Source organism: Empidonax traillii, unplaced genomic scaffold (genome assembly GCF_003031625.1).
Source record: "Empidonax traillii isolate 1590-97213 ecotype Southwest subspecies unplaced genomic scaffold, ASM303162v1 scaffold853:size531304, whole genome shotgun sequence".
NCBI lineage: Eukaryota > Metazoa > Chordata > Aves > Passeriformes > Tyrannidae > Empidonax > Empidonax traillii.
This window is the reverse complement of record NW_020956046.1, coordinates 515,529-530,143: the sequence shown is the minus strand read 5'-3', so window position 1 is coordinate 530,143 and position 14,615 is coordinate 515,529. Positions and strand designations below refer to the sequence as shown.

Genomic DNA, 14,615 nt, shown 5'->3' with positions numbered 1-14,615 from the left:
AGGTGTACATCACTTCCACATTACTGCTTTAGTGTGAATGGTTACTTAAATTACCACAGAGAAATTGTTCTGTTGTTAGTGGTGAGGGGAGAAGTCCATCAAATAATCTGAGGATGTGGTCTATGCACAGAAAGTTTGGGAAGACTAGTGACTACTTACTAACCAGCTCATTACCACTCCCTAAGCACTGAGTATGAACTCAACATGCCATGGTACTGGACTGTGCTTGAGATTCCAGACATAACTGGCTTGGTTTGAAAGTCTGTGAAGTCACATTTAAAAATGGCAAATACCTAATCAATGAGAAGAGGGAAGAGAATGTTTAGTTCAAGGGTACAACATCTAGTTATGGTACAACAGTCTAGATTACAATATTCATGATGAACCTTACCTTACCATTGCTCCAGCTCTGATTGCTACAGCTGTTGGTTGGGAAAGTGGTGGTGGCCAGGGTGAGGGTTTGAGAATTTGACATACAGTGATGCTTGGAGAGAATCCAAACCTTCTTGTTTGGTTTTGAATGTGGCTGTTGTTGGCAGGCTTAACCTTTTGTTGTTAAACTTTCTGTGCGAGCAGGTCATTGTTGTGAATGCATGACTGTCCTAACTCTCGCTTTGTTTTGTCTTAGTCACATTGATCAAACAACAACATGGCAGGATCCTAGGAAGGCCATGCTCTCCCAGATGAATGTTACAGCTCCCACTAGTCCTTCTGTGCAGCAGAACATCATGAACTCAGCATCAGGTAAGCAAAGTCTGTATTTATGAAAAAATCATGCAAATAAAGAAACCACAAGCTATTGTAATTGGGGAAGAAGGAAGAATGTTTAAGAAATGTTCTTTTAGTTATCCTGGTTTAAAACTTAAAGTTTGTTGATGCCTGATGCAGCTGATGCCTGATGCAGCTGATGCAAGCAAGAAGCTGATACTTGAAGTAATAGATTTTTTTATAATATTTATATTTTTATAATATTTGTGCTGTAGTTCTTCGATTTGTGTTTTTATTTTTTAAAATGAATGGTTCAAATTTCTAAAGAAGCAGAATTTTTGTCTACTTTCTTCTACTAAAAATGCTGTTAAATTGATAAAGACCAGCATTTCCATTAAATTAATGTCAATTTACATTAAAGCTTTTGTGCTTCTGCACTGTTCTTCTGCCTCCCCTTACTCACTGACTGGATGTGGTATACTGTCATTTGTTTGCATTTCCTACATTTATTGTGAGCATCTCATTTTTTCCTGTCTTCCCTAAATGGATCAAGCAAACACCTAGAAAATCCTGTGTAGAAGCAGAGATGTTTTGGTTTTCCTCTTGTTTTTCTATTTTTTCCAAAATCCAGTATCATAATGATTATTCCTGTAGCTGAGGAAGTCTGATGTGTTTTCCTGGAATATAGAATTGTTTTTCAGCTGGTGTGGGGGGCCATCACTAAACAGCAGTAAAGTGTTCTTGTGCTTGCAATAGAACCTGCTGTATGTTTTCAGAGCTCTCTTGTCCTTATTATGCAGAGAACACGCAGATAAATTTGGTACCATGCTAGTTTGAATGCTATGGTCTTTCCCTTGCTTTGTCACCTTCTGTCTTGTCACTGAGGTACATGTTATATTTATTTTCTCACAGTCTGATTGTATTTTGTGTATGTCTGCTGTTCCTGTACTTCACAAAGGTTATTCTCTGGTGCTGCTCTCTGTGGTCCGTTTAGAAAGCTTTGTTTCATGCTGCAATTCATGTGCTGCAGACAATACTGAAAGATTAACAGGCGTGACCAAACTATGCTGTTCATGACTGAGTAGTAGAGGGGAAGTTAATCAAACTTTTTGCTGGCTGGGCCAGGAGGCTGGATTATCCTGAAACAAATGAGTCCTGTTCAAGTTCAGGAAGTCGTGATTCACAGCAATTAAGGTCTCAGGCTCTTGTATGAAAATAAAATAGCTTGATTATTTTTTCTGTAAATTTATCCCAGGAAACCTGCAGCTATAGAGATGAGATGTTTTTGCAGGGACACTTCTGAATAACAGAGAACAGGAGAAAGGAAACAATTCCCTTGGTCTGTCTTGCTTTTTGGCTTATCTTGTTTGTGCTAATACAAGGTGCTTGCTGTTTCAATATTAATATAAATTCTGTATTTTCAGATAATTCCTCAAACATTCAGTTGTACCAAGAATTAACAGGAAAAAATACTAATAGTAAAATAGGATTAATTTTATGTACTTAGATAGAAAGGAAGAGTCCTTAGCAAAAACATTACCTTTAATTTTAACAAAGCAACAAACTAGAAGAGAACCTAGCAATCAGCACGCAAGGATTATATTTAAAAGAAAATAAAGAATTTGCATGTAATAACCTGATGTGTGTGAGTGAGCGGTGCCACACAGATATTGTTGCTCATGCAATAAAAAACAGTTCAGATGTTTAAGTGATTTGGGATTGTCTTGTGATTTGGGAAAGCACTTATTTAAATACAAGGTTATTGAACATTTATTTTTAATTTCACAGATGATACTGTGTTGACTATCAGCTGAAAATCATGTAAAGTTTTTTTCCGCCAGTGCTCTGAACTTCATAAAATGCATGAAGAACTCAGAATTTCTCTGTATACTGAGTTACATGTTTACATGGTGTTAGGGTTTTTATAAGCTTGAATCAGTTGAGGTACTGTGACTTGGAACTGGCTCTTTGGATACACCTGCTTACCCTTAACTTATTTGCTCTTAACAAAAGTCTTCTTTGAATTAAATAATGATGAACCTGCATTTATTGGTTATGATTCTTCTTCTGATACCTGATTTGGCAAATGTTTATGTACTCGCTTTAAATTATGACTGTGTAATTATTTTTCCTAAAGTCTCTTATATCTATTTTTGGTATTTTTGACTACTGAGTTCAAGGTAGCTTGTGCTTCCGTGGTGGCCTCTTAAAAACTCTTTGAGAGAAAGGGAAAAATCAAGTAACTCTTGTACCGCTTCAGCATAGTGGACCTTAAATCTTAGTGCCAGTGTCGTGGCTATAAGATTACCTAGCGTTCTAATTTGGATATTCATCCTCAAGAACTGGGAAATAAAGTTGAGACCTTTAAGACAGAAGTTTCCTGTTATGAAATATTGCTGGCAATGAAACATGCCCTAGTGCTATGAGAGCCTTTCATGAAAGATATTGGGAAAAAACGAGTGTAAGTATTGTGACAGCTGGAGGTCACTGGCTTGCAAAAATATGTCTGAAATGCCACAAGGGAGAATGTTTTGCTTTCTGTATAGACCTTGTATAGTGTTCATGAATTGTAACCCTTAATCAAAGTTACTGTCCAAGTTTTAGTGTACTGCCATAGGAGCTTGTGAGTAAAGTTACTGTGATAAAACGCAGGAGAGATTTTTGGGAGCTGTCTCAAAAGTCTTCAGGAACTTTAACTGTTTAGCCGGAATTAGAATTCTCGTCATTAGCTAGGATTAAGAACAGGAAAACAAACACAAGAGGCAGAGAGAGGAGACCTGAAAGCTGCTGTGTGCATACTGGAGATAAACTTGTTGTCTTTTTGGATAAATAGGGAAAGCAGAACTCAGAGAAAATGGGAAGAAAGCATAACTAGGTAAGGGTAAGGGCAAGTCAAAAGGTTGTTTAAAATATAAAAATGGGCAAGATGTAGTTTAGCATGAGGTTGAAATTTTTCGGTTGTCTTAGGAAATTCCATCTCTTCACGCACCTAAGACTGGATGAGAACCCAGGTATCTTTCTGCACATAATGGTTGTTTGAGGAAGTTAAGAGACATCTGAACCAGCTTTATCTGTTCCTGGCATGATTTTGTGAATTAATTATTTTTTGAGTGCTACTTAGCATGCTACCTTTACGGGAAGAATAAAAAGTGTGAAGTGAGGTGTTTTTTTCTTGCTGATCTTGCTACACATAATCAACTAAATTTATTTGGGCCGTATGTAAGCAGCCCAGTGCTGTTTTAGATGTCATTTGTTAGTTAATCTTCTGTGAAATACATCTTTACATCAATAGTGGGAAGGAAACAAACCTGTTACATGTAAATATCCCACATGTATATAAAAATCATTTGTCACTGTTCTGATTTTTTGTGTTGTTTCTAACCATTTTTCCCTAAAGGTATTACAGAAGAAACTGTGTTCTTCTGTCTTCATTTAAATCAAACAAAAAAGTAGTAATAATGGTACATTGTTCTTCTGAGGAATATCTCCTATACATCTCTTACTGAGGTAAAACTATACATTTGAAAAGAAACAGTGGCTGTTTCTTACAGAATTGCAGTTGATATCACAGATATGGGATAGTAATTGTAATCATATACTTTTGTTCTTCAGATACTTTTACTTCCTGAATCATGCTTGACAGCACTGCTTACTTTAACCTCTTCCGCTTGCGCATAGACCTTAGATAATTAGCTTTGGAGCAGATTACTTGTCTTTGTCCTCTTTTGTCTTCACTCTTAAGTGGCAGATTTAAACTGGGTTTCCCAGTGAGAGTTTATAGACCTAGTGCGATTCCTTTGTCTCTTAAGGTAAGGCTGTAGTGCCATGTTGAAGGTTGGTAAGAAAATGAACACTAAATTCATAACTCTTGGGTGACAGGAGGGTAGGAAGGAATGTGACAGTAAAGAAAACGAGTTCTAGCTCTTCTCTTAGGTTCTTGCTCACTTCAATTATATGTTTTTCCTCTGCAAAACCAGTCTTACTAAAAATTCTGCTTTGTTTGAAGTCAACGCTATATATGGTGTGCTGTGAAAATCAAGTTTCTAAGTATCTGCGTGGCAGTAGTGTTCATTGCTTTCTTCATCTGCAAAAAACACCCCTTTTTAAATGGTGTCCATTTGTAATTTTTACTAATTTGACATGGTAAAGATATACTCTAGGTAAATTTTGTAGACTTTGCTATAATTTTTAAAAGTTTGGGAATCACAGTGTCAGCGCATGAAGGGAAAAATTTCAACTTTCACAGAAAAAAATTAGGGAATTTCTTGGAGATCAGTGTTTGTATTAGATGAGGTGATTTCTGTTGCTGAATATAGATGTTCTAGTTCCTAGGTTGTCTGTGCATATTCTTTTAGTATACAGATACAGCTGCTCTCTAATATGCGTTGACCTTTTGATAAAATATGGCTTTATTTACATTTATTTTACCATTAAATCTAAGAAACTCTAGGGACTTGCAAGACTCCCTGTGTATCCAAATATAGCTTGAATCTCTACTGCATTTTTTCTTCTGTTACTCTTCCCCTCATTCTCCACCAGCAGCAAACTCTACTTTGCATTCCATGTTCTATGGCATATGAGGAAGTAAAAAAAATCTCACAAAATGTGTAGACATGCACCAAAGAGACATGTACACAGGCTTTTAAAATTATGTTATTTACGTTGTTACACCATTATATGAAAATTTAGTTACAGAGGTATGCCTTATCAGTAGTTATGTACAGATGGCTTACAGCTGGAAAGTAGAAGTTTTTTTTTTTGTAACTTTGTCTTAAAGAGTACCACAGTGCAGGGTGAGTTGCCTAGAAGGGTTGTCTCTCCTTGTGCAAGTAATCTCATAGAATTGTAAACTTAGGTGCTTTGACGTATTGTTTGTGCTAAAGGTTTGCAAAAGTTTGAGGGCAGGCTGGAAAAGTACTTGAGAGAGTTTGGTACCTAGTGAGCAGACAGAATAACTCAAGGAATAACTTGAGATAGACTCATAGAATGTCCTGAGTTTAGAAGGGACCCACAAGGATCATCGAAGTCCAGCTCCTGGCCCTGCACAGGAATGTCCCAAGAATCACACCGTATGCCCAAGAGCGTTTTGCAAATGCTTCTTGAACTCTGGTTGACTTTGTGCTTCGACCACTTCCCTGGGGAGCCTGTTACAGTGCCGAGCATACTTGGAGGCCAAGGGACTATTCATAGCCTCTTTAGCTTTTAGGTCTATGTGTGAATTCAGTGCTGTATTTAAAAGTTTATAGAGTATGACACTCACTAAATGGGCTGTTTACATCGACAAGATCTGTCCATCACACCAGGCTAGATGTCTGGACTAAATGGGCTTTTGGTTGGACCCATCTGTTTCTGTACCGCATGGGCTACAGTTGCTGTGGGAATTTAGTGAGAAGGTCTGAAGAACAGCAATATAGGGCTTAGATAATTGAGGTCACAAAAGCTAGAGATGGAAAATTCTGTTCATATTGAGCCTTTTGGGTGAAAAGTGACGTGTAATTGCAAAGGAATTTTCCTAGATGCTCTGGATGAATGTGCCTGCTATTCCTCAGCATGATTTTCTGCCTTTCCTCTGGTACTTGCCTCTAATACAGTTTGTCAGACAACCAGTTAGAAAATTAGACTTGTCTTCTAGTTTCACAGTTACTCACAAAACCAAACAGGAATTACAGAAAGCAATACTAATCAATTTTTGAACAACCATTTCAACATGTAAGAATGACAGCAGAAATATGAGAGCAGTTTGTTGTCCAAGAAAAAAAGCAATGTTATTAATGCCAGAAGTTTATATAGAGAAAAGTTGTGTTTCTGCAGTCACTGATGGCACTTAGCAAGGAAGGTTTTCTGCTGTGACAGCCAGTTGAGCAGATGGACCTTTCCTGTCCTGTTCCACAGCTATGCATTTTATTTGGTAGAAGAGCCTTCCCCAGGTTTGTCTCTAGTAAGCTAGTACTCATCAGATCACTGAATCTCCCAAGTGTATTATTGTTCCCAGGTAGGTGGACTGATCAGCTCCTGGCAACCTGCTTCAAAGGCATTTTGTTCTTATTTGTCATAAAGGGACATGCTGGACCAGTAGTGACTTCAGTGTTCAGCAGGACTGACACCCCAGGGCTGGTTTTGTTTTACCTGGAGTCAGATGGAGGATTTTTTGGCTTTGCAGTTCAAAGGAGGATTTCTTGCTGAGTTTCTCCAAGGGATGTGTGGCTTAGATGGATTCTGAGGAGAATGGTAGTGAGGTCTGCCACATGGCTTGTGTGTTGGCTTAGCAGTTAAGGAGTGGTTTTGGTTCTTCATTGGCTTCTACACTTGGATGATGGGGGCCATGTCACTGTGCTCCTGTGCCCCAGTTTTATAAAATAGCATCTCGGTGATTATCTGGCTGGTCTTTGGGTATAACAGAACACAGGGTTCTTTGCACTGGAGCTTTCAATTCTGCATCAAAGTCCTTTTGTACAGTGAATATGTTAGGATTTAAGAATGATTTGCAGTATTTTCATTCTTTCTTGCCTGTTCTGTTCACTAGCTTCTAATAAAAGCTGAGGTTCTTGTTACTTGTATGCAACATTTAAAGTTTATGAGCATTAGGGATGAGAAGGAAATGTCCAGTTTTCACTGTTTTCCTTACTTGAAAACCTGTAGCTCTAATGGTGGACTAGTGAAGGGCGTTCTTTTCTGAACCAAAATGGAAGTTTAAATTAGAAATGTAGTTTGAAAGGGATCTTCAAAGACCACAAGACACTCTTGTCTTGGTTATGCCTTGAGATATTACTGGAATGCAATCAAATTTTTGTTTTACTCTTTTTGATATTTCTCCAAGAACATCTTTTGAGATTAAGCAAACAAATCTATCCTGCTCCCCAGCCCCCTCCCCGCTTTAGACTGAATTTTTCAGCAGGAGCATGACTTCAGGGCAAAATGACAGTCAAGAGCTAATATAGTTTGAAGGTGGATATAGTAGGTATTTATCAGATTTTTATTTATCAGATATATTTTTGTGTGTATATCTGAATCTCGTGTGAAATTATGATGTTTGTGCATACTTAGTGTATCTTGTATTATACAGAATAGTCTGTTAGTCCAAGTCTAACAGCCAGCTGGCTTTTGGTAGTGTATTACTGTATTGTTCTGAGGAAGAGTGGAAGGAGAGTTTTTATTAGGATGGCTTGCTGCTGCAGCAGGTTTTGTTCTAATTACTTTTCTGTTCTTAACATTGTAGTGGATCTTTTGTTATATAATTTTAGGATTGCACTTAAATCTAAAATACAGAGAAGATATTCCTGTATCTGATTTAACTATTTTTAAAGTTGTGTCTGTGTGAGAACAAGAATTCAAAACCACATATTTTTAAAGCACCTGCCAGATAAGATGAGATGAATATAACTTTGAGAATAGTTTTCAGTCTAAGCAAAATACAGATGAATGTACTTAAAGAGATGAGAATGAGTGGTTTAAGAACTGTGTAGGAATGAAAGGTGGTTTCTTGAAAGCTGCTGATTAGAACATAAGAGGAGCACTCCTCAGGCTCTGTGTTCAGATGTTAGCTGTGAACTCTACAAAACCGTCACTTACCTCTCTTTCACCATTTTCTAAAAGCAGTTTTCCTGTGTGTGCCCTTCTGCTCGTAGAGGTGTGTAGCACTGCTGTTCGTAGCACTGTCTCTCTGGCTGCTCATGGTGTTTTCTTACCTTTGCTTTGTCATTGCTTGTTTGTCTGCCTTGTTCTTCAGGTTTGCATTTTTGCCTACTTAAGCCTTTCAGGTTTTCACAGAAAGTTATGAGGTAAAGGGGAAATGAGTTTTGTTACTTTTTTTTAAAATTGTTCATGAAAGAGGAATATTTCAGAATCTCCTCAATGTTATCTTGCTGCTGCTGCTGTGCCATAATCACTAGATGAACTTTCCTATGAGAAGTAGAATATGTTTATGCTTCTTTCTCTTGGTGCTCATGCTGGTTTCATTCTGGCAGGCTTGACTTATTGCTGGTTTTATACTATAATGCTATATCAAAAGGAAGTGTCAAAAGCATATGAAAGGATGCAAACAAGTTTTAAAATTAAACTCCAAATTCTAAATCAAAATGATAGAAGTGTTTTTTGTTCTTTGATTTCCCACCCAGCACTTCTTTGCCCTTATCCCAGAAATGTTAGCCATGAGCTTGAAACTCTTCTGTTTCATGTACTGTTATATATGTAAAATGTTGAAATTTTTTTTAGATCAATTTCAGTTGGAGCAAACAAGAGCCCGCCATCAACTCCTTCCTTCTATATTTCAGGCCCACTCCCCGATGGATGGGAACAAGCTATGACCCAGGATGGAGAAATTTACTACATAAACCATAAGAACAAGACCACATCTTGGCTAGACCCAAGGCTTGACCCACGCTTTGGTAAAAGTTCATCTCGATTCAGAATTATTGATTTGCTTCAGTTCGCTCAGCTTTAATTTTGCAGGCATATTTTCAAAACTTCATAGTACGATTAAAATATATTTAATTTGAGTTATGGAGACCTTATTTAAATAATTTTTTTTTTTTTAAGATAAAAACTATAAGTATATGTCTTCAGGACTGTATGTTACCCAAGTTTCTAATGCTACGGGTTGGTATTTTGCCATGTGATCCATACAGTTCCCAAAAGTGGTGACATTCAGAAATTACTTATTTAGAGACAGGTTCAGCCAAGCTCACTCTTCCCCTTAAAAGTGCAAAACTTTACTACAGAAGAACCTTCTAATTCCCAAATATTTGCTTTCCTTTGTGCTATCTTAAGAGGGCATTGTCAAATAATAATTTATTTGTTGTTTAAATTCACTTGAAATATATACCAGCTTATAATTCCAGCTTGTCACAGTGATGATCATAACAAAACCTTCTGTTTTAAACAGTATGGTGAGAAATTCAATTAGTTTTGTTGTTTCTACTTTAGTAATCTTTTTGTGGGCTTAAGACTATGTAATATTGGAAATAGAAATAGTAAATTAAGTGAAGGATGATAAAGTCTAGATGTAGAAATTTAAAGAAACAGAACTTTAATTTTTTCAGTAGTGTTTTTGATCTGTATGAACAGCAGAACTGCAAACTTTCAGTAAAGTGTTGGCACCGATGGCTGTGAAAAGCAATTGTGTATAATATGAAGACTATAAACTTGTTTCTTAGATTGTCCAAGTGAGGTATTTAAAGTGGCATTACAATTTCTATTTTTGTATAAAGCCATTACCTGTGTGTGTAAGCCCTATTAGCTGTATTAATTTTCCCTTGATTTGTTTTCCCAATAACTTACTATTTTCAACTCCTTTGAATTTTAGTTATTTTTCCAGAGACATGGAAAAACAGTGGGGGGGGGGGGAAGGAAGATATCATTGTGGTTTTCAGGCTTTACTTTTGGACTCAGTGCAGCCAAATGAAAACAGCGTGCAGATCACTGAGTAGGTCAGGCTGAGGGGATACAAAACCTTTGAAGCTTTACAGGGGTTGACCTAACAACAACTATGGGCCCCTTTTGGGAGAGGCATTAACTCCATGAATGCCATATAAATACAGAGGTACAAAACTCAACAGGCACTGTTCTGTTTTGTCTTCTGAATTGACTGTTAGAAATTCCTGCATTTTTTTGTTTGTAGACTTGAGTGTGTACTTAAAACATCCATTTGCTCTTAGGGAGAACAGCAGATTGTCACACTTTGTTTATAAACTGCTCACCAGTTTGTAGAGAGGTTGAACCACTGTGCAACTTGAGCCCAAAGGTGGGGCGTCAACTTTGGCAAATGTCCATACTGGCTTTAACACCAGCCCGAACTACAGACCTGTTTGCGTGTTGCAAGAGGAGTGTGTGGGTAATTTGCAACTTCGTAATTACTTAATATGTGAATAAGGCTGGAAAGGAAGCAGTCATTTTGAAAATCAGCGTTGCCTTTTGCAGTCAATTATATTTACTCAGGTAATCTTGCAGGGTATCTATTTTTCTTTACATGTATTACTTTATAGTTTCCAGTGATGAGCTGGAATTAAAAAGGAGTGTATAAAAGGCCTTGATAGGCAGAAGTCATGAGTGAGATGAATCTTGCTTTTCAGAACTGTTTTGTACTCCTGTAAATAAAGTAGTCTAACTGTAAGGGCAAAAGCTACTTGTCTCGTGCATACTGAAACGCCATTAAATGTTAAGGCTGTGCAGTTAAACTGAAAGAAGTTAGAAATGTCCAAAAGACTGATTAAGGGTTTCTTGCTGCATAGCTTCCCTTTTTGGGCCCACTGCGTATGTGTATCCCAGACAGGCTTGAGTACATGCCAAGGCTCTTTATTTTGTGGTCGGACTTTTAATCTGTTCCAGACCTTTTCAGTCAAAGAGCTCAAGTGTAACTGAAAGGGGCAGGAAAGGAGAAAAAAAAGCATGTGGGCTCTTCTGATCTAGAGTGACAGCAAATAGAGACAAGCTGCTAGCTGCTGTTGAGCTTGAAGGAGTTTTCCTTGAAAATTTAAGTTGTACACATTGTGTTGTGGTTTATGTTTTTATCATTTGAGCCGAGAAAATACAAAATCTTATGCCTGTTGCTTTCTCACTTGTGACGTCCTTAAGTCTCTCTAGTCATAAAGCAAAAAAAAATCTCTTTGACAGAGTTAACTTACTGGGCCTTGTATTTATTTATCATGTGGAGATCCTTGACAAATATGTGCTGTGACACTAAATAGCATGTGAATGACTCAGAAGTTTACCTTTCTGTGCTTAATATAGGTTGAAACTCCCGTTGGGTTTTTTGCCTCCTTTTCTATCACTGTGTTGTAATGTAAGGGCTTGGTTTTTGCTATATTTTGGCTAATAACACTTTCAGAAGCAGAGTGAATTCATCTTTGTCATGTTGAAGCTTTTGGTTATTACAGTGATACTAATGTTGATTGAAAATGAAGGAGAAATTAATTTCTTCCTTGATACTGACACTTTCACCAATCTTAAGAACCACTGAAGAAAACAAAGCTATTGAATGGCATGTGCAAACATACTCTTCTGTTCTAGTATTCAAAATCAGAAGGTATGAAGAGTCTTTGCTTATATTGCTTCTGAATTTCCCACTTCCAGGGAGACAACCTTTAGATCTCTGTATGTTCCTCATCAGATGGAAACTATGCATTCATCTTTATTTTCTCTAGCAAGTGTGCATACACCTCTTTTTCAAATAGTGCTCAGAACTTCCCATTATTGTGGCTCAAAAAGAGAGAAGAAGGAGGATCAGTTTGAAAAAAATTATTTTAGATGGAGTGACTGACTTGGTAAGATGAATTTTGGTATTGCATTCATGCTTTTAAACAGAAAAGATTTTAGTTAATATGGATACATTCTTGGAGCAGGCATTTAGAAATAATGTATCAGATAAGAGTCCCTGTCAGAATACCCAGCTGTGGAGTAGGCTAGGTCTAAAATCTGAGCTGAAGATAAGAACTTCTTTCCAAGACTCAGTTCTAACATCTTTGAAATGAGATTGAGGTCTTCAGCTACACCACGAATGGCAGTGAAGTCTCGTGGCTCAGACGTTTGTCCTCCAACTGTATGAATATGGCTTTAAAGCAATTTTGCGTTAGGAGAATTGATGAACTTTAAAATCTGGGAGAGAACTGAGTATGAAAGGAGGGTCTTCTCATGCCACGCACAGGCAGTCATACAAGGTGACATGGGATCAAAAAAATGGGAATGGAGGGGAGTGGGGGGGTGGTCCTTAGGCCTGTGTTGGTAGGATTCTTGTCTAGCATCTGGTACAAAAATGCTATCCTACCTTCTCAGTGCCTTTAGAGGCCTCATAGTAAGGGGCTTCAAATGGCCTTTTTTTAAAATGTGTAAGGTGTTTTTTTTTTCATTAAGGTAATTGGACTATCAGGTGGAGCTTGTGTTTTGGACTGTTTTGTCATTTCTGCTGTTGTTCATTGGTCATTCTTCACAGATCCTCCTGGATTTTTAAGCCTTCCAGATAAACTTAATGCATTTTCTTGATAATGGAAGAACATCTGGGTAGGAAGCAGGTCAGCTATGCATTCTGCGTGGCTGGAGTTGGTGAAGTAGAACATCTGCTTTTTCTATAAAATTAAATTTCCTAGTACCAATTGAAGTTTGAATCGTTCAACTTTATTGCTACAAGTTTCCAAGAACTGGCTTTTGTGTCAAATGCCATTGAAGGGATTTTAACTGTTATTTAAGTTAGCAGATGATAGGTTTTGGCTTTAAGATCCAAACTTAAAATAATTTGCCTTTTGAGGATACTTAATTTGTTAAATTCAAAGGTGGAATAGTGAACTTGAAGTGGGAAAATTCTGGAAACTGGCAGTTCATTTCAGTGTCAGTTGGGTTAAGTCTGGTTTAGAAACAGTAAGTACTCCATTAGAGTAGTCAGACAAGTGTCTGCAAGGATTGGAGTAAAGCAAGATACTATTTCAGTTTCCTTGTTATTTTATTCCAGACTTCGGTTTTAAAGGTCTGTAAGTAGTGATCATACCGGTATTACACACACCCAGTCTTCTTCCTCCTGTTCTTTCAATTGTTGGGAGGTACAATATGGGGTATGCAGTAAAAGATGTGACCTCAGGTTGAAATCATGGCCACGACTCACTCTCTCACTCCGTCTTAGAGATTATGTTAATGTTCTTTGAAGTTCTGCATGAATTTTGAATGAGGGGGAAGGTATGGCAAGTCACTGTTAATATTATTATGGAAAGTGCCATAGGGGCTCTGTCTACAGTAGGTGCTTGAACTGCACAAGTAGGAAATGGAATAAAACTGATGATGACAGTAGGAATATAGAGAACGCACATCAGGATTTTCCGCTTCCTTTTTTGTGTAATGTAAAAACATTACACCTTTGAAACAATGAAATGGACTTTATTTCAATGAAATGTACATGTAATTGAAACATGTATTTATCATTTCTATTTTTAAAAAAAGCAAGCAAACACACAGCAAGCTTGTAATTCACTTAAAAGCTTAAACTTCAGAGCATCTGCTACTTTTTAAGTATCAAAATTAAAAGGAAGTATTCCATAGTGTTTCTTTCTTATCCCTTTCCTGCCTAACTCTTTGTTTAATGTATGTTTCTTCAAATTGGTTTGTAGGAGCCTTTCCAGATGCAGATTTGTGGACAAGATAGAATGGGAACCCTAGACTGGAAAACTGGTTTTTGGCCTTTGTCTAGTCAAAAAACAAAACAAAACAAAACCAACCAGACCTTGTGTCTGGTCATAGTAACGTTTCAGACTTTTTAAGTTCCAGATCTGCCTTCCATTTTTGCACAAAAAAACAGAGTATGAGACACAAGTGTTTTTGATCTGCAAATGCAATGACATATCCTCTTTATATACTCCTTAAAACAAGAGGATTTGACTCATCTAAAAGGTCTAGTGGTATTAGATTTTTCATTTCCCTATCTCTGTTTTTCCAGAAGAACAGTTTCAGGAGATTATTTAGGATGGGGAAATGCCTTATTTATTTTGATACGTGTGTCAGAGAGTATGTACAGATGAAGCAGCATCAGTTTTCAGTGAACTTTCTGTGAAGATGAGCCCACTGCAAATCTGCAGAGATAGATGAAATTTCACTGGTAAGCATCACTGGTAATAGGCAGATGCTGCTCTTATGGTAGTGATGGTAAATACTTATTTGTTGTGCACCATCGTATCAGTGAAATCTTAGTTTGTTTGAAAGTAGGGTGTATTTATATCTCTTTACTAAACAGAGTTCACTGAAGAAATTATTAAGTCTGTCCACAAGTATTATGTCAGGATGCAGTTATCTATTTTATGTAGAATATTTCTATACTAATAAAGAGGGGGAAAACCACAGTTTTATTAAGGATTTATGAAGGTAGTAGGTTTATGTAAGTTTATACCTAAGTTTTGGGGTTTGTTTTGTTTTCAGAGTAATTTAGCCCTGTTTAA

At 37.2% G+C, this 14,615-nt stretch overlaps 1 protein-coding gene across 1 annotated transcript in view; it reads left to right on the top strand.

Annotated features, from left to right (window-relative positions):
- The first annotated feature begins 628 nt into the window (after window positions 1-628).
- YAP1 (Yes associated protein 1) overlaps window positions 629-14,615 on the top strand; it is a 37,153-nt gene continuing 23,166 nt past the window's right edge. The window contains exons 1-2 of the mRNA XM_027902230.1: window positions 629-744; window positions 8,979-9,092. Of these exons, the coding sequence (XP_027758031.1) occupies window positions 672-744; window positions 8,979-9,092 (187 nt within the window). The 5' untranslated portion in view covers window positions 629-671. The remainder of the gene's footprint in view (window positions 745-8,978; window positions 9,093-14,615) is intronic.